Here is a 25,696-nt window from a genome sequence, read left to right on the forward strand (position 1 = left end):
TATTTTCGTGGACAATATGAGGCAAAGACTATAAAGTAATTCTTTTCTAAATTTATGTGACTGCAACTGATTGTTAATATGATAATAAAGAATAGAAATAAATAACTTACACTTTGTTAATTTCTTTGGACTCCGTGAAGGCACTGGCTGGTTATCAGTGTGTGAAAGAGGAACTTCTAATCCCCCTTCAGAGGCCCAGCCTAGCGGGGAGGGAAGTAAGGAATTATCCACTGTTAGTCAAATAGGAAGTAGCATCAGAAAAGACAAGAAAACGTAAAAATATCTAATGAGTACTTTAATCCTTCTACTAGGGTGTGATTCTACAATATAAGAGACAGAAAATACTTAAAATGTATCTGCAATTATGTAGTCAAATCATCAAGTTTAGTTCCAGGTAGAATTAGATCAGACTTCCTAACAGTTTTCAAAGTGGTTTTGATATAAATATACAAGTGTTCTTTTTAAATAATTGCAGATATATAAGGCATAGAAAGAGAATTTCTAAGGAGTTGGGAGAGAGGAAATACACCTGACAATTAGAATCTTGAAACCTTTAACTATGGTTATACCCTTGGACTCAGTAATCCTATTCCAGAAATTTACTTAAAGGAAGTTATTTAACTGAAGGAAAAAAAGTGCATGTATGATGAAGTTCTTTGCAGCATTATCTATATAATGAAAAAGTCAAAAAACCAAGGAAGGAATTTAGCAGATTATAGAAGATAAATGTGACAAAATGCTATGCAGTTATTAAAAAGTATCATTATGAACAAACTCAACACCCAAAAAACAAATAATCCAGTGAAGAAACGGGCAAAAGATATGAACAGACACTTTTCTAATAAAGACATTCAGATGGCTAAAAGACACATGAAATGATGCTCAACATCATTCATCATAAGAAAAATACAAATCAAAACCACAATGAGATATTACTTTACACCTATTCAGGAAACAGCAGATATTGGTGAGGATGCAGAGAAAAGGGAATGCTTTTGAAATAGTGGTGGGGGGGCGCCTGGGTGGCGCAGTTGGTTAAGCGTCAGACTTCAGCCAGGTCACGATCTCGCGGTCCGTGAGTTCGAGCCCCGCATCAGGCTGATGGCTCAGAGCCTGGAGCCTGTTTCCGATTCTGTGTCTCCCTCTCTCTCTGCCCCTCCCCCGTTCATGCTCTGTCTCTCTCTGTCCCAAAAATAAATAAACGTTGAAAAAAAATTAAAAAAAAAAGAAATAGTGCTGGGAATGCAAACTGGTACAGCTGCTCTGCAAAACAGTATGGAAGTTTCTCAAAAAATTAAAAATAGAGCGGTGCCTGGATGGCTCAGTTGGTTACACCTCCAACTTCAGCTCAGGTCATGATGTCACAGCTCGTGGGTTCGAGCCCCATATCAGGCTCTATGCTGACAGCTCAGAACCTGGAGCCTGCTTTGGATTCTGCAACTCTGTCTCTCTCTGCCCCTGCCTGCTCACACTCTGTCTCTCTCTCTCCCTCTCTCCAAAATAAACATTAAAAAAATTAAAAATAGAAACACCCTAAGGCCCAGCAATTGCACTACTATGTATCTACCCAAAGAATACAAAAATGCTGATTTCAAGGGGCACATGTACCCCAATGTTTACAGCAGCACCATCAATAATAGCTAAGTTATGGAAAGGGCCCAAATGTCCATGGACTAATGAATGGCTAAAGAAGATGTGATATATACACATACATACAATGGAATACTACTCACAATCAAAAAGAATGAAATCTTGCCATTTGCAACAATGTGGATGGAATGAGAGTGTATTATGCTAAGTAAAATAAGTCAGAGAAAGACAAATATACAATTTCACTCATATATGGAATTAAGAAACAGATGAACATAGGGAAAGGGAAGGGAAAATAAGACAAAAATAGAGAGGGAGGCAAACTATATGAAACTCTTAAATACAGAGAACAAATTGAGGGTTGCTGGAGGGGAGGGGTGGGAGGATGGGCTAAATGGGTGATGGGCATTAAGAAGGGCACTTGTTGGGATGAGCACTGGGTGTTATATGTGAATGACGAATCACTGGGTTCTGCTCCTGAAACCAATACTACACCATATGTTAACTAAATGAAATTTAAATAAATTTTTTTTAAAGTATCATTATGAGGGGCACCTGGCTGGCTCAGTCAGTGGAGTGTGAGACTCTTGCTCTTGGGGTTGTGAGTTTGAGCCTCATGGTGGATGTAGAAATTACTTAAAAATAAAATCTTAAAAGTAAAAAGTATTATGAATATGGTGAAATATTTTCTGTAATATGAAAAATTATTTAGTTTATAATTAAAACACAGCACTAGAAAGGAATATAAATTATCCTGTCTACTACCTTCCTTGTACAGAAGAGATCATTTGAAGCCCATGTTCTTACTCAGGGTTCCTAGAACACAGATCTTCTAACTCAGGGCAGCTCACTTTCCTGGTTTACATTACAGGAGAGAAAGAAGTAGACAAAGAAAAGGTGAATCAAGTAGAAAGAGTCCTGTACTAGGAGGCAGAAGACCAGATTTTGGTTCCCTCTTACTTGTTTAAACTGCCTAGTTATCTTGAACAAGACACTCATTAAACACTGAGTATCAACTGCCTCAGTCATTGCATGGGAACGCAGGCAGGGACCAGAACAGATGTTCTAAGTGATAAAGAAATATTGTGGATAATGTATTGCCAGAAAATAAGAAAAGAATTCAGTGCTGCTAGAGATGTGGCAAGTTAAGGAGAAAGAGCAATAGGTATTCACGTGGAGAATGAATCTGTTTGTAAATCTTTATTAGGTCAGTTAGATATGTATGCAAGAATAATTGTTTTCTAAAATTTTATAGCAAAACATCTGAATTATCCTAGATAGAGTGACTCTTTACCAAATAATACTGTCCTTTCTTACTTCTAGGTTAAATTCTTACTGAGTGATTTAACTGATTTTTATTTTATCTTAGCTTAGTTTTTTTATTTTTTATTTATTTTTAAATATGAAATTTACTGTTAAATTGGTTTCCATACAACACCCAGTGCTCATTCCAACAGGTGCCCTCCTCAATACCCATCATCCACCCTCCCCTCTCTCCCACCCCCCATCAACCCTCAGTTTGTTTTCAGTTTTTAAGAGTCTCTTATGTTTTGGCTCCCTCCCACTCTAACCTCTTTTTTTTTTTTCCCCTTCCCCTCCCCCATGGTCTTCTGTTAAGTTTCTCAGGATCCACCTAAGAGTGAAAACATATGGTATCTGTCTTTCTCTGACTTATTTCACTTAGCATAACACTTTCCAGTTCCATCCATGTCGCTACACAAGGCTCTATTTCATTCTTTCTCATTGCCACGTAGTATTCCATTGTGTATATAAACCACAATTTCTTTATCCGTTCATCAGTTCATGGACATTTAGGCTTTTTCCACAATTTGGCTATTGTTGAGTGCTGCTATAAACATTGGGGTACAAGTGCCCCTATGCATCAGCACTCCTGTACCGCTTGGGTAAATTCCTAGCAGTGCTATTGCTGGCTCATAGGGTAGATCTATCTTTTAATTTTTTGAGGAACCTCCACACTGTTTTCCAGAGCGGCTGCACCAGTTTGCATTCCCACCAACAGTGCAAGAGGGTTCCCGTTTCTCCACATCCTCATCAGCATCTATAGTCTCCTGATTTGTTCATTTTAGCCACTCTGACTGGCATGAGATGGTATCTGAGTGTGGTTATGATTTGTATTTCCCTGATGAGGAGCGACATTGAGCATCTTTTCATGTGCCTGTTGGCCATCTGGGTGTCTTCTTTAGAGAAGTGTCTATTCATGTTTTCTGCCCATTGCTTCCCTGGATTATTTGTTTTTTGGATGTGGAGTTTGGTGAGCTCTTTATAGATTTTGGATACTAGCCCTTTGTCCGATATGTCATTTGCAAATATCTTTTCCCATTCTATTGGTTGCCTTTTAGTTTTGCTGATTGTTTCCTCTGCAGTGCAGAAGCTTTTTATCTTGATGAGGCCCCAATAGTTCATTTTTGCTTTTAATTCCCTTACCTTTGGGGATGTGTCAAGTAAAGTGCTGCGGCTGAGGTCAGAGAGGTCTTTTCCTGCTTTCTTCTCTAGGGTTTAGATGGTTTCCTGTCTCACATTCAGGTCCTTTATCCATTTTGAGTATATTTTTGTGAATGGTGTAAGAAAGTGGTCTAGTTTCATCCTTCTGCATGTTGCTGTCCAGTTCTCCCAGCACCATTTGTTAAAAAGACTGTCCTTTTTCCATTGGATATTCTTTCCTGCTTTGTCAAAGATTAGTTGCCCATACTTTTGTGGGTCTAATTCTGGAGTTTCTATTCTATTCCACTGGTCTATATGTCTGTTTTTGTGCCAATACCATGCTGTCTTGATGATTACAGCTTTGTAGTAGAAGCTAAAGTCTGGGATTGTGATGCCTCCTGCTTTGGTCTTCTTCTTCAAAATTACTTTGGCTATTTGGGTCTTTTGTGGTTCCATACAAATTTTAGGACTGTTTGTTCTAGCTTCAAGAAGAATGCTGGTGCAATGTTGATTGGGATTGCATTGAATGTGTAGATTGCTTTGGGTAGTATTGACATTTTAACCATATTATTCTTCCAATCCATGAGCATGTAATGTTTTTCCATTTCTTTATGTCTTCTTCAATTTTCTTCATAAGCTTTCTATAGTTTTCAGCATACAGATCTTTTACATCTTTGGTTAGGTATTTTATGCTTTTTTTTATAAATCTAGGTATTTTATGCTTCTTGGTGTAATTGTGAATGGGATCAGTGTCTTTATTTGTCTTTCTGTTGCTTCATTTTTAGTGTATAAGAATGCAACTGATTTCTGTACATTGATTTTGTATCCTGCAACTTTGCTGAATTCATATATCAGTTCTAGCAGACTTTTGGTGGAGTCTATCAGATTTTCCATGCATAATATCATGTCATCTGCAAAAAGTGAAAACTTAACTTCATCTTTGTCAATTTTGATGCCTTTGATTTCCTTTTGTTGTCTGATTGCTGATGCTAGAACTTCCAACACTATGTTAAACAACAGCGGTGAGAGTGGACATCCTTGTCATGTTCCTGATCTCAGGGAGAAAGCTCTCAGTTTTTCCCCATTGAGGATGATATTAGCTGTGGGCTTTTCATAAATGGCTTTTATAATGTTTTAAGTATGTTCCTTCTATCCCGACTTTCTCAAGAGTTTTTATTAAGAAAGGATGCTGAATTTTGTCAAATGATTTTTCTGCATCGATTGACAGGATCATATGGTTATCTTTCTTTTATTAATGTGATGTATCACGTTGATTTGCGAATGTTGAACCAGCCCTGCAGCCCAGGAATGAATTCCACTTGATTATGGTGTATAATTCTTTTTATATGCTGTTGAATTCGATTTCCTAGTATCTTATTGAGAATTTTTGCATCCATAGTCATCAGGGATTTTGGCCTGTAGTTCTCTTTTTTTGCTGGGTCTCTGTCTGGTTTAGGAATCAAAGTAATGCTGGCTTCATAGAATGAGTCTGGAAGTTTTCCTTCCCTTTCTATTTTTTGGAATAGCTTGAGAAGGATAGGTATTCTCTCTGCTTTAAATGTCTGGTAGAATTCCCCTGGGAAGCCATCTGGTCCTGGACTCTTATTTGTTGGGAGATTTTTGAGAACTGATTGAATTTCTTCACTGGTTATGGGTCTGTTCAAGCTTTCTATTTCTTCCTGTTTGAGTTTTGGAAGTGCATGGGTGCTTAGGAATTTGTCCATTTCTTCCAGGTTGTCCAGTTTGTTGGCATATAATTTTTCATAGTATTCCCTGGTAATTGCTTGTATTTCTGAGGGATTGGTTGTAATCCATTTTCATTCATGATTTTATCTATTTGGGTCCTCTCCCTTTTCTTTTTGAGAAGGCTGGCTAGAGGTTTATCAATTTTATTTTTTCAAAAAACCAACTCTTGGTTTCATTGATCTGCTCTACAGTTTTTAGATTCTATATTGTTTATTTCTGCTCTGATCTTTATTATTTCTCTTCTTCTGCTATGTTTGGGGTGTCTTTGCTGTTCTGCTCCTATTTCCTTTAGGTGTGCTGTCAGATTTTGTATTTGGGATTTTTCTTGTTTCTTGAGATAGGCCTGGATTGCAATGTATTTTCCTCTCAGGACTGCCTTTGCTGCATCCCAAAGTGTTTGGATTGTTGTATTTTCATTTTCGTTTGTTTCTATGTATTTTTTAAATTTCTTCTCTAATTGCCTGGTTGACCCATTCTTTAGTAGGGTGTTCTTTAACCTCCATGCTTTTGGAGGTTTTCCAGATTTTTTCCTGTGGTTGATTTCAAGCTTCATAGCATTGTGGTCTGAAAGTATGCATGGTATGATCTCAATTCTTGTATACTTATGAAGGGCTGTTTTGTGACCCAGTATGTGATCTGTCTTGGAGAATGTTCCATGTGCACTCGAGAAGAAAGTATAATCTGTTGCTTTGGGATGCAGAGTTCTAAATATATCTGTCAAGTCCATCTGATCCAATGTATCATTGAGGGCCCTTGTTTCTTTATTGATCCTGTGTCTAGAAGATCTGTCCATTGTTGTAAGTGGAGTATTAACATCCCCTGCAATTACCACATTCTTGTCAATAAGGTTGCTTATGTTTGTGAGTAATTGTTTTATATATTTGGGGGCTCCCGTATTTGGCACATAGACATTTATAATTGTTAGCTCTTCCTGATGGATAGACCCTGTAATTATTATATAATGCCCTTTTTCATCTCTTGTTACAGCCTTTAATTTAAAGTCTACTTTGTCTGATATAAGTATGGCTACTCCAGCTTTCTTTTGACTTCCAGGAGCATGATAGATAGTTCTCCATCCCCTCACTTTCAATCTGAAGGTGTCTTCAGGTCTAAAATGAGGCTCTTGTAGACAGCAAATAGATGGGTCTTGGGTTTTTTTTATCCATTCTGATACCCTATGTCTTTTGGTTGGAGCATTTAGTCCATTTACATTCAGTATTATTGAAAGATATGGGTTTAGAGTTATTTTGATGTCTGTAGGTTACATGCTTGTAGTGATGTCTCTGGTACTTTGTGGTCCTTGCAACATTTCACTCACAGAATCCCCCATAGGATCTCTTGTAGGGCTAGTTTCATGGTGATGAATTCCTTGTTTTTGTTTGTTTGGGAAAACCTTTATCTCTCCTTCTATTCTGAATGACAGACTTGCTGGATAAAGGATTCTCAGCTGCATATTTTTTCTGTTCGTCACATTGAAGATTTCCTGCCATTCCTTTCTGGCCTGCCAAGTTTCAGTAGATAGATCTGTCACTAGTCTTATTGGTCTCCCTTTATATGTTAGAGGGTGTTTATCCCTAGCTGCTTTCAGAATTTTCTCTTTATCCTTGTATTTTGCCAGTTTCACTATGATATGTCGTTCAGATCGATTCAAGTTACGTCTGAAGGGAGTTCTCTGTGCCTCTTGGATTTCAATGCCTTTTTCCTTCCCCAGATCAGGGAAGTTCTCAGCTATGATTTGTTGAAGTATACCTTCAGCCCCTTTCTCTCTCTCTCCCTCTTCTGGAATTCCTATTATACAGATATTGTTATGCTTGATTGCATCACTTAGTTCTCTAATTCTCCCCTCATACTCCTGGATTTTTTTTATCTTTTTCTCAGATTTCTCTTTTTCTCTAATTTTATCTTCTGATAAGAACAGATACTACACTTGATCTTAGCCAAAAGGCCGAGAAGCAATTCCATAATTTTATCTTCTAATTCACCTATTCTCTCCTCTGCCTCTTCAATCCGAGCTGTGGCCACCTCCATTTTATTTTGCACCTCATTTAGCATTTTTAATTAATCATTACTATTTTTTGGTCCCTTGATCTCTGTAGCAAGAGATCCTCTATGTCCTCTATGCTTTTTTAAATCCCAGCGATTAATTTTATGACTATTATTCTAAATTCATGGTCTGTTATATTGTTTAAACCGTTTTTGATCAATTCATTAGCTGCCGCTACTTCCTGGAGTTTCTTCTGAGGAGAATTCTTCTGTTTCGTCATTTTGGATTGTCTCTGGGGTGGTGCCAAACTGCAGGGCACTTCCCCTGTGCTGTCTGGAGTAACTTGTGTTGGTGGGCGGGGCTGCAGTCAGACCCAATGTCTGTCCCCAGCCCACTGCTGGGGCCACAATCAGACCGGTGTGTACCTTATCTTCCCCTCTCCCAGAGGCAGGACTCACTGTGGAGTGGTGTGGTCCCTGTCTGGGCTGCTTGCACATTGCCAGGCTTGTGGTGCTGCTTTGATGGGATCTGGCGTATTAGCCAGGGTGGATCCGCAAGGTGCACAGGGGCGGGAGGGGCAGGCTTAGCTCACTTTGCTGAGGGTGGTCCCCTGCAGGAGGGGCCCTGCAGCACCAGGAGGGAGGCAGACCCTCAGAGGGATGGATCCACAGAAGCACAGCACTGGGTGTTTGTGAGGTGCAAGGAAGTTTGGTGATGGGAACTGGTTCCCTTTGGGATTTCGGCCGGGGGAAGGGAGAGGGATATGACGCTGGCCAGCGCCTTTGTTGCCCACCGCTGAGTTGATCTCTGTCTTCCAGGGCTCAACACCTCTCCCTCCTGGTGTCCTCTTGCCCTCCCAATCTCCAAGCAGTCCCAATGTTGACTTATAACATTCCAGATGTTAAGTCCTACTGGCTGTCCGAACTCATGCAGTCCAGCCCCTCCACTTTTGGAAGCCAGAATGGGGGCTTTGCCTTGCTGGGTGGGCTGCCCCTCCACCCCTCCCCCGGCTCCCTCCCACCAGTCTGTGTAGTGCGCACCACCTCTCAGCCCTTCCTACCCTCTTCTGTCAGCCTCTTGTCTACACTTGGCTCTGGAGAGTCTGTCCTGCCAGTCTTCTGGCGGTTTTCTGGGTTATTTAGGCAGATGTGGGTGGAATCTAAGTGATCAGCAGGACACAGTGAGCCCAGCATCCTCCTACACCGCCATCTTCTCCCCTATTCTCCTTAGTTTAGTTTTTTCATGTTTATTTTTGAGAGAGAGAGAAACAATGTGAGTGTGTATGCATGCACAAGCAGGGGAAGGGCAAAGAAAGAGAGGGACAGAGGATCTAAAGTGGGTCTGTGCTGACAACCAAGAGATTGTAACCTGAGCCAAAGTCCAACACTTAGCCTACTGAGCCACCCATGCACCTCTATTTTATTTTAAGTAGGCTCTATGCCCAATGTGGGGTTTCAACTTATGACCCTGAGACCAAGAGTCAAATGCTCTAGCAATTGAGGCAGCCAGGCTCCCCTGATATTTATTTTATTTATTGAGCTAACTTTATGCTGCTGTCATAGAAAGGACAAAGATAAATCACCATACAGATTGTGTCCTTGAAATACTTGCAGGCTGGACAAAGTATGATGGTGTTGCAGACACAGTATGAACAAAGTATTTTAATACAAAGTACAATGCATTAAGACACTGTTTAGGTGCTGTGAACCATTTTCTCAAGGATAAAATCTACTAGGGGGTGAAAGATAGGGACAGAAGGCAAGATGAACTATGATTACAGCCATGAAAACATATAAAGCACTATGCGAGGCCAGAGGTGGCAGAAACCACTCCACTGGACAGTACTGAAGAAGTATTCAAGGGTTGGTTGGCCACCATGCAGAAAATGCTGGACTGGGAACCTAAAACACAGGCTCAAGCCTATGCTTTATTACTGAACATCATAAGTCAAAGCAGCAACACAAGCAGTGATGTCTCAGAGGGATCTAAAAATAGTCAATACATTTACAGAAAATGCAAAGGATTGTGGGTGCCTGGGTCTCAGTTAAGTGTCTAACTCTTGGTTTTGGCTCAGGCCATGATCTCATGGTTTCGTCAGTTTGAGCCCCATGTTGGGCTCTGTGCTGACAGTGTGGAGCCTGCTTGGGATTCTCTGTTTCCCTCTCTCTCAGCCCCTCCCCAACTCATGTTCTCTCTTAAATGAATGAATGAATGAATGAATAAATTTAGAAAAGAACATATAAGTATTTTGAAGTAAGGTAAGAGATAAGAGTGGAAATGTAGGCATGGGTTTTACCCTAGAGCCCATGGTCCTTCATTTTAATGTAAGCAGGGTGCTGACATCAGAATCTGCTTCTTGGAGAAAGAACTCTTCCATGAAAGCATGGAAGATGACCTGGGGTTTGGGAGGTCTGGTAGGAGGACTCTTACAGCAGCCTAGAAAACCAAACAAGGCTCTAAATGCCTCTGATAATAGAGGAAGAAAGGAGAAGCATGACATTGGAGACATATTTTAGAAATAGAATTGATAGCACTTAGCAATATATATGGAAGTGGGGAGCAAAATGACTCCCAAGGTGCTAGGTTGATTACACGTTGCTGGGACAGCAGGTCAGTAGAGGGAGTCCCTGACATAAACACAAAGAAGAGGGCCCTTTCCTCAGGAAAACACCCTTCCCCGGCTTTCTACCACAACCCTCCAGTCCTGCTGCCTTGCCCAGGAGTTGCCAGGATCTACTCTAAACCCACAGGAAGAGAAGACACCAAGCTTTGCTAGATGGAAGAAACAATATGACCTGCCATAAGTAGGGATAACTTAGCAGGTCAAGAGTTTAAAATAAGACACTGATTTTCTATGTTGAGAAGACATCTGGGAAAGTCAATGCAGAAAATGTGGGGTTTGGTGGAGGTGGGAGGAAAGCAGCCCTTTTTTCAGTCTTACTGATATACTCCAGTAGTAATATTTGTTATTTTTTTCAGTTGATGCGTGTGATTGCAGATTTTATCTAGTAGTACTAAAGTTAAAATCAATATCCTTGTTGATTTTAGCATCCACATGCACATAGTTTTGCTTCACAAGGATAAAATAAGTCATGGGTGTCCAAATGTTTCATAGACACTTACTGTTGAAAGCTCCAACAGCATGAAGGCCAAGATCAAAGAGCTGTGAAGGAAGGAATCGTGAAGAATGAGCAAGAGGCTCAGACCCCACAGAAGGCTCCTGGAATGTGAGGCTGGTGCCGGGGCTCCCAAAGGCAGTCTGGCATTCTTGGGTAAATTCACTAGTACTTGAAGAACCAGGACTTAGCAGGTTGTTCAGAAATGAGAATTCCTTCTCAAAATCATCTTCCAGTGAATCAACAGGTAAATCTTTTGCAACTGTTGAATGAAAATAAAAACAGAATGGCTCTTTTCTTTTTGAGGAAATGAGAGTAAAATGTAGGGCAAATCAAATTTGGTTCACTGTTCTTATACATTAACATAATTTTTTAACAAAATTTTAGTGAACAATTAAACTGACTGGAAGTTTACATGAAATTATTTGTAATTGGGTAGGCTATAGATCAAAATGACCACATTTCACAATGAAGATACAATAGTTATGAATATCTAAGTGTGAAATAATGAAGCAGCCACTATTTAGGGCAGAAACTACAGGGGATGCAAGAAGTAGAAACAAATTAATGATCATAGAATTTAATTATTTAATTAATTACTCTCAGTAAAAAACAGTAGACTTTAATATACCACTCGCAGTAAAAAAATATGCCCAAAAGGTAAAAGTAAAGATATAAAAAATCTAAACAGAGTAATCACTAAGATAGGTTTTGTAAATAAACCTAACAGAAAATACACTTGGACTGCCTGGCTGGCTCAGTCAGTACAGTGTGTGACTCTTGATCTCAGGGTTGTGGGTCTGAGCTCCACAGTGAGTGTGGAGATTACTTAAAATAAAATCTTAAAAAAAATGAAAAAGAAAATATATTTTCCTCTCAAGCACACATTGAAAATTCACCAAAATTATACTAAAGCAAACACATAAAAATCAATGAGTTTCTTAAAGTGGAAATACTACAAACAACATCCAAGAAAGTGAAGTAATTTAAAAAATGAAACTGAAAAACTAAAAGGCTCTTCCACTTGTAAATTTAAATACATTCTATTAAACAACTATTGGTTGAAAGGGCAATGGAATTTCTGAAAAATAATAATAAAAAAGACATTTCATGTTATAATCCATGGATACTTAAATAGCAATTAACAGAGAAAAAATAATACTGAACACCTTTACTGATAAAAATGAAAAAGGCTTCCAGCATGATAGAGTGGGGAAGTCTATGGACAGGCATACCAGTTTTTAAATAACTGGTGAAAAATGTTTAAAAATCAATCATTAAAGTCTCTAGAAATTGTTCCAAGGACACATATCAAATGAGGAAACACCTACTCAAGAAAATCTATTAAAATTCAGACTATGGTATGTGAACTAAGAACCATTCCCTTCCCAGTTAAGCAAGATGGAAATTCCACTCTCACCCTGTGTAGCCAAGAACATAGGGCTCCTGCTCCCACAAGTCTCAGTCAAGAGTTATGTTCCCAGGAGGGGCAGGGTATCAGCATTTCATATCCTGTCCTCACTTACCTATTGGCTAAGTCTGGACAGTACAATCAAGAGGTGCAAGCTCCCATTTCCCACCCAGATAACAAGACCCCAGTCATAAGATTGAGACTATGATTTGGGTGTGGCATGCTGAGAATACAGGAACCCTGGGTCATGTGACCCTGCTCATAATGTGGTAGTTTCATTCAGGAAAAGGCAGGCCAAAAAGACCTGAGATTACCATCACCCTCCTCACTTAGCACTCAGCTCCCAGAGCAAGGATCTTATACAGAAACATGTCATTGTTTTCATTCCCAGATAAAGCCCTAACTTAGAGATTTTGCCTGGAGAGAGAAGCAGACTATGAAATAGCTCCAAATCTTGTCCCAAAGAACTGACTTCCTTTGCAACAGAGTACAGAGAAATTCAAGCCTAAGGATACTCCCCAGAACAGTGAAGGCTGTGGTGAAAAGCAATTGGGAAGAGACTGGAAGACTCATTGGACATACAGGCTAAAATGTAGGCCAACTAGTTTGCCTGAAAGAATCAGGGAAAAAGCCAATGGGGACGAGCCTACCTAGGTAGGGTAACAATAAATCTCAGTGACCTTGGAAAATATCCTCTCACAGGAGTCCAAATTTTATTGGTTTTGTTTGTAGAACAATTTATGATCCAGAGCATTCTTAAAAATAATAAAGCAATGATATGGAAATTAGTGGTGTTTAACAGCTGGGTGTGATCAGGGAAAGGGACTGTCAAGGAGAATCCTTACCAAAACAAACTGTCATCCTAGGGTGACTGTGGGTAAACCTAATTCTGTATCCCTGTTCCACTGTTGGGAGCTGAGGGCCTGGGGAAGGGAGGATAGATTTCACCAAAATAATCCAGCCTGTCACTAAAGAAATAAAGCAAGCAAATAATAACAACAAGCCCCAAAGGAGAAGACCAGTAGCCAAAGTTGCTAAAATGTATTATCTAAAATGTCCAGTTTCCAACAAAAAACAGTAAGGTAGGCCAAAACAAACAATAAATAGTAAAGTATGACCAAACAATGGCAAGAAGGCAGGAACTCAAACTGCCTGTGAGAGCAAACCAAATGTCATATTAACAGGCAAAACCTTCAAAGCAACCCTTATAAATACATTTAAAGAACTAAAAGACAGTATGATTAAAGTAAAGGAAGTGTGTTCATAGATAGGGTAATTAACTAGATGGAGAGAATCCTCTCACAAGGTAAACATTATATCAGCACACTTCAAACATCTTACAATTTTATTTATCAATTTTACCTCAGTAAAGCTGAAAAATTTGTTAAAGCAATCTTTAAAAAGCAAAGGAAGGTGTTGTGACAATACTGTATCAAATAGAGAGTATCAATAAAGAGTCAGAAATTACAAAAAAGAACCTAATAGAAATTCTGAAGTTGAAAAGTACAGTAACTGGGGCATGTGAGTGGCTCAGTCAGTTAAGTGTCCGACTCTTGATTTCAGCTCAGGTGATGATCTCATGGTTCATGGGATCGAGCCCCATGTCAGGCTATGTACTGGCAGTGTGGAGCTCTCTTGGGATTCTCTCTCATCTCTGCCCCTTCCCTGCTTGCATGTGCACGCTCTCTTTCTCAAAATAAATAAACTTAAAAAAAATTTGTTTTAAAAGTACAATAACTGAGGGGCACCTGGGTGGCTCAGTCAGTTGGGCATCCAACTTCAGCTCAGGACATGATTTCACGGTCCATGAGTCTGAGCCCCACATTGGGCTCTGTGCTGACAGCTCAGAGCCTGGAGCTTGCTTCTGATTCTAGGTCTCTGTCTCTGCCCCTCCCCCACTCACGCTGTGTCTGTCTCTCTCTCTCAACAATATATAAACATTAAAAAACTTAAAAAAAAAAGTACAATAACCGAAATGAAAAATTCACTGGTGAGGATCACCAGTAGATCTGAACTAGCATAAGAAAGAATTAGCTAACTTTAAGATAGACTGACAGATTATGCAACCCAAAGAACTGAGAAAAGAAAAAAGAATGAAGAAAAATGCACAGTATCTAAGTGAAATGGTGGGCCAACATCAGAAGTTAAGAGTTTCAATAAGTTTCAATTGAATTATTCAATAATTCAATAAGAGTTTCAATTTGAAACAATACGAGTTTCAAAAGGATGGCGGGGTAGAATTTGAAGAAATAATGGACAAAATGTCCCAAATTTGTTGAAAACATCAATGTACTCATCCAATAAGCTTAATAAAACCCAAGTAGAATCAATGTAAAGAGATCCATATCTAGATACTTCATAAGCAAACCACTGAAAGCCAATGATAAGGAAAAAATCTCCACATTCACAGACTGGAAGGAACAATATTGTCCAGATAGCAATCAACTCCAACTGATGTATGAATTCAACATGATGATTGTAAAATCTATATGGAAATGCAAACAAGTTAGAATAGCCAAAACAATTTTGAAAAAAAACCCAATGCTGTAGGGGCGCCTGGGTGGCTCAGTCGGTTAAGCATCCGACTGCAGCTAAGGTCATGATCTCGCGGTTTGTGAGTTCGAGCCCCACCGTGAGGCTCTGTGCTGACAGCCTGGAGCCTGCTTCCAATTCTGTGTCTCCCTCTCTCTCTGCCCCTCCCCCGCTCATGCTCTGTCTCTCTCAAAAATAAATAAATTTAAAAAAAAAGAACAATGCTGTAGGACTTATACTACTTAATTTCAAAATTTACTATAAAGCCACAGTAATCAAGACAGTAGGGTACTGACCAAGGTTAGGTATATAGATCAGTGGAACAGAAACTAGAATCCAGAAACACACCCTTACATTTTTTTTGGTCACTTGATTTTAACAAAAATGCCAAGAAAATACAGTGAATAAAGGAATATCTTTTCAATAAATGGTACTAGTACAAGTAGATATACATATGCAATAAACAAAAACAAAAATAAACCTTACCTACCTCACACAATACATTAACTCAAAATGATCATAGTCCCACAGGTAAGAGTTAAAATTACAAAACTTCAAGAATACATAAGAGAAAATCTTTGTAATCTTGGGTAGGGAGATCTAGATGTGATACCAAAAGAACAACCCATAGAAGAAAAAAAATGTTAAGTTGAACTTCATAAAATTTAAAAAATTTTGTGTTTCAAGATGCAAAATTGAGAAAATAAGATGACTGGAATATTTACAAGTCCTATGTCTGACAACTTGTATGAAGAATAATCGTGTAATTTAATTATAAGGTAAATAACCCAATTAAAAAATTGGCAATAGATCTTAACAGATTTGTCAACAAAGATATACGAATGGCCAATAAACACAGGAAAAGATACTCAACACCATAAGTCACTAGAGAAATGCAAATTAAAGCCACAAATTAAAAGCGCTAGAATGTACATGATTAAGAAGATAATACCAAATACTGACAAAGATGTGGAGAAACTAGACCCCTCATACTTTGCTAGTGGGAATGAAATAGTAGTAGAGCCATTTTGCAAAACCATTTAGCAGTTCCTCAGAAAGATAAAGTCAAATTTGCCACATAACCTAGCAGTTCCATTTCTAGGGATCTAACCAATAAAAATAAATCTTATGTCCATACTAGGAGAAGTACTTGAATGTTCACAGAAACAGAATTACAACAGCCAAAAACTGTAAACAGTCCAAATGTCCATCAACTGATAAATGGATAAATATAATGTGGTATATCCATACAATGGAATACATTCATAAATAAAAAGTAATAAACTATAGTTAGCAAAATGTGGTGTATACATATAATGGAGTATTATTCACACTTGTAAAGGAAGAAAATTCTGCAATATACCACAACATGGATGGATCTTGAGGACATTATGCTAAGTGAAATAAGCCAGTCACAAAAGGACAAATACTATATGATTCCACTTACATGAGGTACTTGGAATAGTCAAAATCATAGAGAACAAAGGAGAATGTTGGGTGTTAGGGGCAGAGGTGGGGGAATGGGTAATTATCATTTAATGGATACAGACTTTCAGTTTTATAATGAAAAAAGTTAGAGATGGATGGTGGTGATGGTTGCACAATTTAATACCAGTATACACTTAAAACGGGTAGGATAGTAAATTTTGTGTGTATTTTTCAATAAAACAATTAAGGGGGGGGAAGTAATGAACTACTGCTATTTGCAACAACATGGATGAATCTAGAAAAACATTAGGCTTAATGACAGACATAAAAAGCCAGACACAAAAGGCGAACTTTTGTACAATTTCAGTCCAGGAAAGGGAAATTTAGAGAGACAGAAATCAGATTAGTAATTTTCTAGGACAGAGTGGGAGCAAGGATTATAAACAAGTACAAGAGGCTTTTGGGAAATATTCTAATATTCACTGAGGTGATAACATGCACAACTCTATAAATTTACAAAAAATCATAGAATCTTACACTCAGAATTGGTAATTTTTAGGTATTTAACTTACACCTCAATAAAGCTGTTAAAAATCAAGATTTTATACAAATCTATACAAATATCTGACAATCTAGACAAAATGAATAATTTGAGAAAAATATAGTTTGCTGAAATTGATTTTAGTACATATAGAAAGGTTAAACAGAACAATTTCCATTGAGAAGAAAACATAAAAAATGCACCAGGCCTAAATGTCTTCACAGGGAAATCAACTGCAATGCAGAATTAGTAAATAAAATATCAACAGATTAATGCACAATGACAAAGCTGGACTTATAACTGGAAGATGGTGTAGTATCAGGAAACCTATTAATATAATTTATCATATTAATACATTTAAGAAGAAAAATCAAATAACTGCTGGCATAGATATGGAAAAAGCTGTTGGAAAAATTCAACAACCATTCCTAATAAAACTCTTAAGAAATTAGGAGTGTATGGATACTTTCTTTTTTTCTAAGTTTATTAATTTTGAGAGAGAGAGAGACAAGGAGAGAGAGACAGAATCCCAAGCAGGCTCTGTGTTGTTAGCGCAGAGCCCAACATGGGACCCAATCTCATGAACCATGAGATCATGACCTGAGCTGAAATCTAGAGTTGGACGCTTAACAGACTGAGCCATCCAGGCACCCCGTGGATACTTCTTTAACATCACAAAATCTATAGCTCATTTCAAAAGCCAACATCTTAATTAATTCAGAAACATTACAGGAACTTCCACTAAAATTAGGAAATGCCCACTAATATTCAACTGGTTCTGGAGGTAGTAACCAATGCAATTAAACAAAAGAAATCAATTACAGTAACAAGAACTGGTAAAGAAAAAACAGGATTATATCTATTTGCAGATGACATGATGGTATACCTGGAAAACGCTAGAAAATCAATGATAAAACTAACTCAAACTATAAGAAAATTCTAGGTAGCAACATATAATATTAACATACAAAAAGTCAAAAGAATTTTGGGGCACCTGGGTGGCTCAGTCTGTTAAGCTCTAACTCTTTGATTTCCACTCAGATCATGATCTCACAGTTGTAAGAGAGAGGCCCATGTTGGGCTCCATGCTGAGTGTGGAGACTGCGTAAGATTCCCTTTCTCTCTCTCCCTCTGTCCCTCCCCAGCTTCTGCTCTCAGTCTCAAAAAATAAATAGATAGATAAATAAATATCAGAAGTTTAAAAAAATCAACAGCATTTATTTATATACACAAATTAATAACCAGTTAAAAACATAATGGAAAGGGGTACCTGGCTGGCTTAGTTAGTAGAGCATGTGACTCTTGATTTCAAGGTCATGAGTTCAAGCCCAACATTGGGCATAAAGATTATTTACACACACACACACACACACACACACACACACACACACGTATATGTAATGGAAAAGAAAACCTCACTTACAGTGACAACAAACAAGATAAAATACTGAGAAAAAACAAAACTGTTCAAAACCTATATTTAAAAAAACCTGTATATAAAAGATACACAAGAAAATTTTAACAAATAGGAAAAATGTCCCTTGTTTCTGGTTAGGATGTCTCAGCACCATCAAGCTGTCAGTTTTTCACATTTAATATAATCACAATAAAAGGAATAATGGGTTTTATGCAGCTGGACAACATGATATAAAATTTATATTGAGGGGCACCTGGGTGGCACCTGGATGCTCAGTTGAGCATCCGACTTCGGCTCAGGTCATGATCTCACAGCTCGTGAGTTCAAGCCCCGCGTTGGGCTCTGTGCTGACAGCTCAGAGGCTGGAGCCTGCTTCGGATTCTGTGTCTCCCTCTCTCTCTACCCCACCCCTGCTCACACTCTGTCTCTCTCTCTCTCTCTCAAAAAATAAACATTAAAAATTTTTTTAAATTTATATTGAAAAATAAACATGCAAGAATAGCTAAGAAAATAATTAAAAAGATACTAGCCCTACCAGATATAAAAACAAAAAAGAAAATTTCAATAATTAAAACCACATGGCATTGGTACATGCACACATCAATAAAATACAAATAAAGTCCAGAAACAGACCTAAATACAAACAGAAACCTAGTATATGATGGGAAGTTATCTCAAATTACTGTGGCAAAGATGGCATTAAAAAAAAATGATATAAAAGGATGGCCACTTATAAAAGATAACATTTAATCCACTGCTAATACCATATGGCTAAATAAACTCCAAATGAATTGGAGATCTAAATGTGGGGGCACCTGGGTGGCTCAGTCGGTTAAGTGTCTGACTCTTGATTTTGGTTCAGGTCATGATCTCAAGGTTCGTGAGATCAAGCCCTGAGTCTGGCTCTGTGCTGACAGTGCAGAATCTGCTTGGGATTCTCTTTCTCTCTCTGTCTGCCCCTCCCCACACTCATGCTCGCTCCCTCTCTCTCTCCTCTCTCTCTCAAAATAAATAAACATTAATAAAATAAATAAATGTAAAAAATAAAAGTACACGAATACTAGAAGACACCATCAACGAATTTTTCTAACCTGATTCTTCATATGACAAAAATCAAATCCAATAAAAGAAAAGACTGATAAATTTGACTACACTAAATTATTTTTAAAAATTTATAAGGCAAGAAACAACTACATGAAAAGTCAAAAGACAAATGACAAAACGGGAGAAAATATCTGCAACATAACTGCTTGGGGAAGATATTCAAGGTAGTTTCTACTGAGTGTCCACAACTGCTGGATAGCGGAGGTACACTAGACCATAAAATAGACATGGTCCTCACAGTTTCACAGATACATCTGGACAAGGGCCCAAACATACAAAACAAATAATGACTTCAGTTCCACTTCCGTGTGCTACAAAGTAGAAGCACAGGTATTGGATTCCTGTATAGAGAGACCTATACAGGTTTTAATGTTGAGGAATTAAGTATTAAATTAAAAGTAAAGAATTTTAAATAATACATTATCCATTTGTATGATGAAATTATAATTTCTTAACCATTTTCAGAGTTAGAAAACTGAGGTGCTCCAAATTCTCTTATTTGATAATGTTTTTCCTTGTGATCTTTGGCTGCTGAAACAAAAGCACATAAAAGGTAAGTTGAACAAGGAGAAATTTAGCATGCTTATTTACTGTAATATTTTGTAATTATTGGTTTAAGTGTTCAATTGGCCAAATCAGTTTATAATATATATAAAAGGGAGATGTAAAAATTTAAAGAGCCATATATAAAGATTACATTTGTGTGTGTGTGTGTATGTGTGTATACATGTATATATGTGGGTACATATGTATATATGCACATACACACACACAGATGGTTCCCTACTTACAATGGTTTGACTTACTATTTTCTGACTTTATGATGATGCAAAAGAGATACACATTCAATAGAAACTGTACTTCAAATGCTGAATTTAATATTTTCCCCGGGCTAGTGATATGCAATACAATATTCTCTTACGATTCTGGGCAGCAGCAACAAGCCACAAATCCCAGTCAGCCATGTGATCACAGGGTAAACAACTGATACACTTACAAACTTCTGTACCCATAAAACCATTCTGTTTTCAGTTTGAGTACAGTATTCAATAAATTACATGAGATATTCAACACTATTATAAAATAGGCTTTGCGTTAGATCATTTTGCCCACCTGTAAGCTAAAGTAAATGTTCTGAGCACATTTAAGGTAGGCCAGGATGAGCTATGATGTTCAGTATGTTCGACGTATTAAATGTATTTTGACTTACATTTTTTTTGGTATAGAAGAGAACATACATTTTTGATTTTTTGGTTTTTAAAAATGTTTTCATTTATTTTTTATTTTAATTCCAGTATAGTTAACATACAGTGCTATATTAGTTTCAGTGTTCAGCTTACAGTATTTTCAATTTATGATGGGTTTATCAGGATGTAACTACACCTAAAGTTAAGAAAGATCTGTAACACAATAGATACAACTTATATATATAAATATATATATACTGTATATGTGTATGTATGTAACATGTGTATATACATATTATATGTATATGTATGTATACACCTATACATACGTGGCTCTGTGCTGACAGTGCAGAATCTGCTTGGGATTCTCTTTCCATCTCTCTCTGCCCCTCCCCACACTCATGCTCGCTCTCTCTTTCTCTCAAAATAAATATTAACAAAATAAATAAATGTAAAAAATAAAAGTACACAAATACTAGAAGATAGCATCAATGATTTTTTCTAACCTGAGTTTTGCATATGACAAAAATCAAGATCCAATAAAAGAAAAGATTGATAAATTTGACTACATTAAATTATTTTTTAATGTAATTGTAATAATTGTAATTATTCAGGTCCTTTGTTATATCTATGTTCCCTTGAAAGTTAAAAGTTTTCACATTCCATGTAAATTGGTATAGCCATTATAAGGAAAACAGTATGAATATCTCCATATTAAAAACAGAAACACCATATGATCCAGCAATGCCACTTCTGGCTATTTATCTGAAAACAAACAAATAAACAACTATCTTGAAGAGATACATGCATCCCATGTTCATTTTGGCATTATTTACAATAACTAAGATATGGAAACGACCTAAGTGTCCATTAATGGATGAATGGGCAAAGAAAATGTGAGATATATCTATATACATATACATAGATATATACACACACATACATGTACATATGTACATATATACATACATGTATGTATGTATATACATACACAATGGAGTATTAATCAGCCATTTAAAAAAAGAATGAAATCTTGCCATTTGCAACAACATGGATAGACCTTGAGGGAATTATACTAAGTGAAATATGACAGAGAAGACATTTCCTGTATGATCTCACTTATTTGTGGAATTTAAAAAACAAGGAACGGGGGCACCTGGGTGGCTCAGTTGGTTAAGTGTTTGGCTCAGGTCATGATCTCACAGTTCGTGAGTTCAAGCCCCGCATCCGGCTCTGTGCTGACTGCTCAGAGCTTGAGGCCTGCTTTGAATTCTGTGTCTCCCTCTCTCTCTGCCCCTCCCCTGCTCACGTTCTCTCTTTCTCTCAAAAATGAACATTTACAAAATTTTATTAAAAAAAAAAAAGGCAAACTAAAACCAAGCTCAAAGACCAGATTTGGAGGTTGCCAGAGGCAGGGGATGGGGGTGGGGGGGGTAGGCAAAATAGGTGACTAAAGTGGGGTCACCTGGGTGGTTCAGTAGGTTAAACATCTGACTCTTGACTTTGGCTCAGGATATGTCATGGATTGTGAGACTGAGCCCTGCTTCAGTCTCTGCACTGACAGCACAGAGCCTGCTTGGGATTCTTTCTCTCCCTCTCTCTCTGCCTTTCCCCCATTCATGCTCACTCTCTCTCTCTCTCTCTCTCTCTCCCTCTCTCTCTCAAAATAAGTAAACATTTAAAAATAAATAAATAATAGGGATGTAATGTCTAGCATGGCAACTAGTTAATAATACTGTATTGCATATTTGAAAGTTGCTGAATGAATAAGTCTTAAAATATCTTATCACAAGAAAAAATTTTTGTAACTATGTCTGGTGACATACGTTAACTAGACTTATTGTGGTGATCATTTCACAATATATACAAATATCAAATCATGCTGTGAATCTGAAACTAGTGTATCATTTATATATCAATTAATAAAAAAGTTTTCACATTCAAAAGCTTATCTCCTCCCTGGTGGACCTGTGTCTAATTCTGCATTCTCTGAAAGTCCATTTTATATTTTGTTCTGCCTGATTTCCATGTCTTTGCACAACAGATATTCACTTTATGTGCACAGTTGTAAGCAGCTTCTCCACATTCCTCACCTATAACAAAGTGAGAGTAGTAGTGATTTCATACCAAGAAAAAGATCAAACATATGTGCTAAAAGACAGCATACTCTTAAGGGGTTTTTTGAATGTTAAAAACCAGGGGCTCAATAAGTTAAGTGTTCAACTCCTGATTTTGGCTCAGTAACGATCTCATGGTTTCATGAGTTCAAGCCCTACATTGGGCTCTGTGCCAAAAGCCAGAGCCTGTGTGGGATTCTCTGTCTCCCTCTCTCTGCATGCGCTCTCTCTTTCTCTCCCAAAAATAAATAAACATTAAAAAAAAATTAAATGGGAATGCAAGCTGGTGCAGTGACTCTGGAAAACAGTATGGAAGTTCCTCAAAAAACTAAAAATAGAACTACCCTACGACCCAGCAATTGCACTACTAGGCATTTATCCAAGGGATACAGGTGTGCTGTTTTGAAGGGACACATGCACCCCCATATTGATAGCAGCACTATCAACAATAGCCAGAGTATGGAAAGAGCCCAAATGTCCATCGGTGGATGAATGGATAAAGATGATGTGGCATATATATACAATGGAGTATTACTCGGCAATCAAAAAGAATGAAATCTTGCCATTTGCAACTTCGTGGATGGAACTAGAGGGTATTATGCTAAGCAAAATTAGTCAGAGAAAGACAATTATCATATGACTTCACTTACATGAGGACTTTAAGAGACAAAACGAACATAAGGGAAGAGAAGCAATAATAATATAAAAACAGGGAGGAGGACAAAACAGAAGAGACTCATAGAGAACAAACTGAGGGTTACTGGAGGGGTTGTGGAAGGGGGGATGGGCTAAATGGGTAAGGGGCACTAAGGAATCTACTCCTGAAATCATTGTTGCACTATATGCTAACTAATTTGGATGTAAATTTAAAAAAATAAAAAATAAAACAAGTTAAAAAAAAAAGACCCTACAAACCAAAGCTCTTCAGGCAGAAAAAAATTGTGTGTGTTTTTTTTAAAAACTATCTCCAAGTATGAGGTGTATATTGAGACAAATTATGCCCCATTATTAATTCAGGAGCCAGTTTCTCACATAATACACCTGTACCTCATTTGCAACCTAGTAAAAACAGAGACCAGAAACAAAAACAAAACCAATAACCAAACAAAAACAAAAAGCCCAAGATTTTGACATCTTCAACTATTATCAAGGGCATTTTGCAAAAAGATAAATGAAATGTAAATGTCTTCTATACACAACATGAATAGTGTTGCTGATGTATAGTGAGCTTAGAGGGTGGAATACATCTAAGGACATGGTAGTAATATCTGTACTACACTCTTATAAAATTCGATGCTCAGTTTGGAAAACTCAAAAGAAAATAGAAAAAATTAAATCAACCAAAGTAATCAAAATAAAAACAAAATCAAAAGAAAGGTGTAAGGAACTCAGGGTTATTTAGCAAAATATATAGAAGAAAACAAATACTAACAAAAATATAAACTAGTTAAGCTAAGCTAATGTCTTACAGAGGAAACTTTAAGCCAAGAAGTCTTATTAGGACATAAAGGGTCATTATATTGATAACAGATTAATTCACTGAACAGATATAAGAATTCAAAATTTATATTCAACCATCACTTCAAAATCCTCAAAATATAAAAAATGAAAAACTATAGAGAGAATGAAAATCCACTTCAATAGCAGGCATTTCAAAACACATTTCCCAATTATTGATACATCAAATAAATTAAAAATTAGTAAAGATATAAAAGACTTAGAGCAGCACAAATAATAAGCTTGATGTAATAGACACACAGACTTCTGCATTCAACAGTTAGAGAACACATATTCTTCTCAACCACATGGGATAATTAGAACATCTTGCTACTTTTTAGGCTATAGAGAGCATCCCAATAATTCAAAGAATCAGTATCACAAAGATACATTCTCTGACCATAATGAAATTAAGTTAAAAATCAATGACGGGGTGCCTGGGTGGTACAGTCGGCTAAGGGACCAACTTTGGCTTAGGTCGTGATCTCGCAGTTCATGGGTTCAAGCCCCATGTTAGGCTCTGTGTGGATAGCTCACAGCCTGGAGCCTGCTTCGGATTCTGTGTCTCCCTCTTTCTGCCCCTCCCCTGCTTGTGCTCGCTCTCTCTCTCTCTTAAAAATAAACATAAAAGTTTTGTTTTTTTTAAATCAATGACAAAAAAAATAATTTCAATATCTCCTTAATTTGGCAATTTCAGAAACACAGCTTAAAATCACTCATGGCCATAGATCACAGAAGGTATTAGGAAAAGTTTAAAACAATTTAAATCAAATGATAATGAAAATACCATATATCAAAGTTTACGGACATCCATACGATAGATTAAGCAATAAAAAGGAAATACCAGCACAAATTATGTCAGTGATGAACTTCAAGAGTGTTACATGAAGTGAAGAAAGTCAAATACATATTACATGATTCTAGTAATATGAAATGTCCACAAAAGGCAAATTTATACAGAGAGAAAGTAGATTAGTTGTTGACTAGGAATGAAAATGGGTATTACAGCAAATGAATGTGAGGGATCTTATTAATGAGAGGATGAAAAGGTTCTAAAACTGACTTATAGAGATGGTTAAAACACTCAGTAGTAACTAAAAATTACTGAAGTGTACAACTGAATGAGTTTATGATATATAAAATATACCTCATAAGGTTTTTTTAAAAAAAACTTGTGGGATACAGAAAAAGGGAAATTTTAGCCTTAAACACAAAAAAAAATAATAAAAGAAAATAATAAAGAACTAAAATTAATGAAACAGAAACAAAGATTCAATAGACAGGATTATCAAAACCAAAAGTTGATTTGTTGAAAGAATAAATAAACCTTTAGCAAAATTAATTAAGAAAAAAAGAAAAGGAACAAATGAACATTTGGAATTAAAAAGTGGATATAACTACTGATACAGCAGGTTTTAAAAGATTAAATAATGCTACAAATGAATGTTAAAACTACACCAATATCCATTATATTTCATTTGGAACTTTAAAAAAAATGTTCTCTACCTGGGTACTGGATTATGTATACAGAAGTAGCTAACCTTTGGAACATACATTTGAAGCTATGTTAAATATATAATTCCA

At 37.1% G+C, this 25,696-nt stretch overlaps 1 protein-coding gene and 1 pseudogene across 6 annotated transcripts in view; both read right to left on the reverse strand.

Moving 5' to 3' along the window:
* The window catches only part of ICA1L (islet cell autoantigen 1 like), an 89,657-nt gene that overhangs the window by 19,844 nt on the left and 44,117 nt on the right, over positions 1 to 25,696 (reverse strand). For 5 of the 6 annotated variants that reach the window (XM_053215571.1, XM_053215572.1, XM_053215573.1 and 2 more), the window contains exons 11-12: positions 10,886 to 11,140; positions 111 to 200 (exon numbers count right to left, since the gene is read on the reverse strand). In XM_053215571.1, the coding sequence (XP_053071546.1) occupies positions 111 to 200; positions 10,886 to 11,140 (345 nt within the window). Of the gene's footprint in view, positions 1 to 110; positions 201 to 10,885; positions 11,141 to 19,767; positions 19,843 to 25,696 lie in introns of all 6 variants that reach the window. The other variant, XM_053215574.1, reaches the window with a different exon arrangement.
* Positions 7,653 to 7,735, reverse strand: LOC113598399 (uncharacterized; annotated as a pseudogene).

The sequence above is a fragment of the Acinonyx jubatus genome, chromosome C1 (genome assembly GCF_027475565.1).
Source record: "Acinonyx jubatus isolate Ajub_Pintada_27869175 chromosome C1, VMU_Ajub_asm_v1.0, whole genome shotgun sequence".
NCBI lineage: Eukaryota > Metazoa > Chordata > Mammalia > Carnivora > Felidae > Acinonyx > Acinonyx jubatus.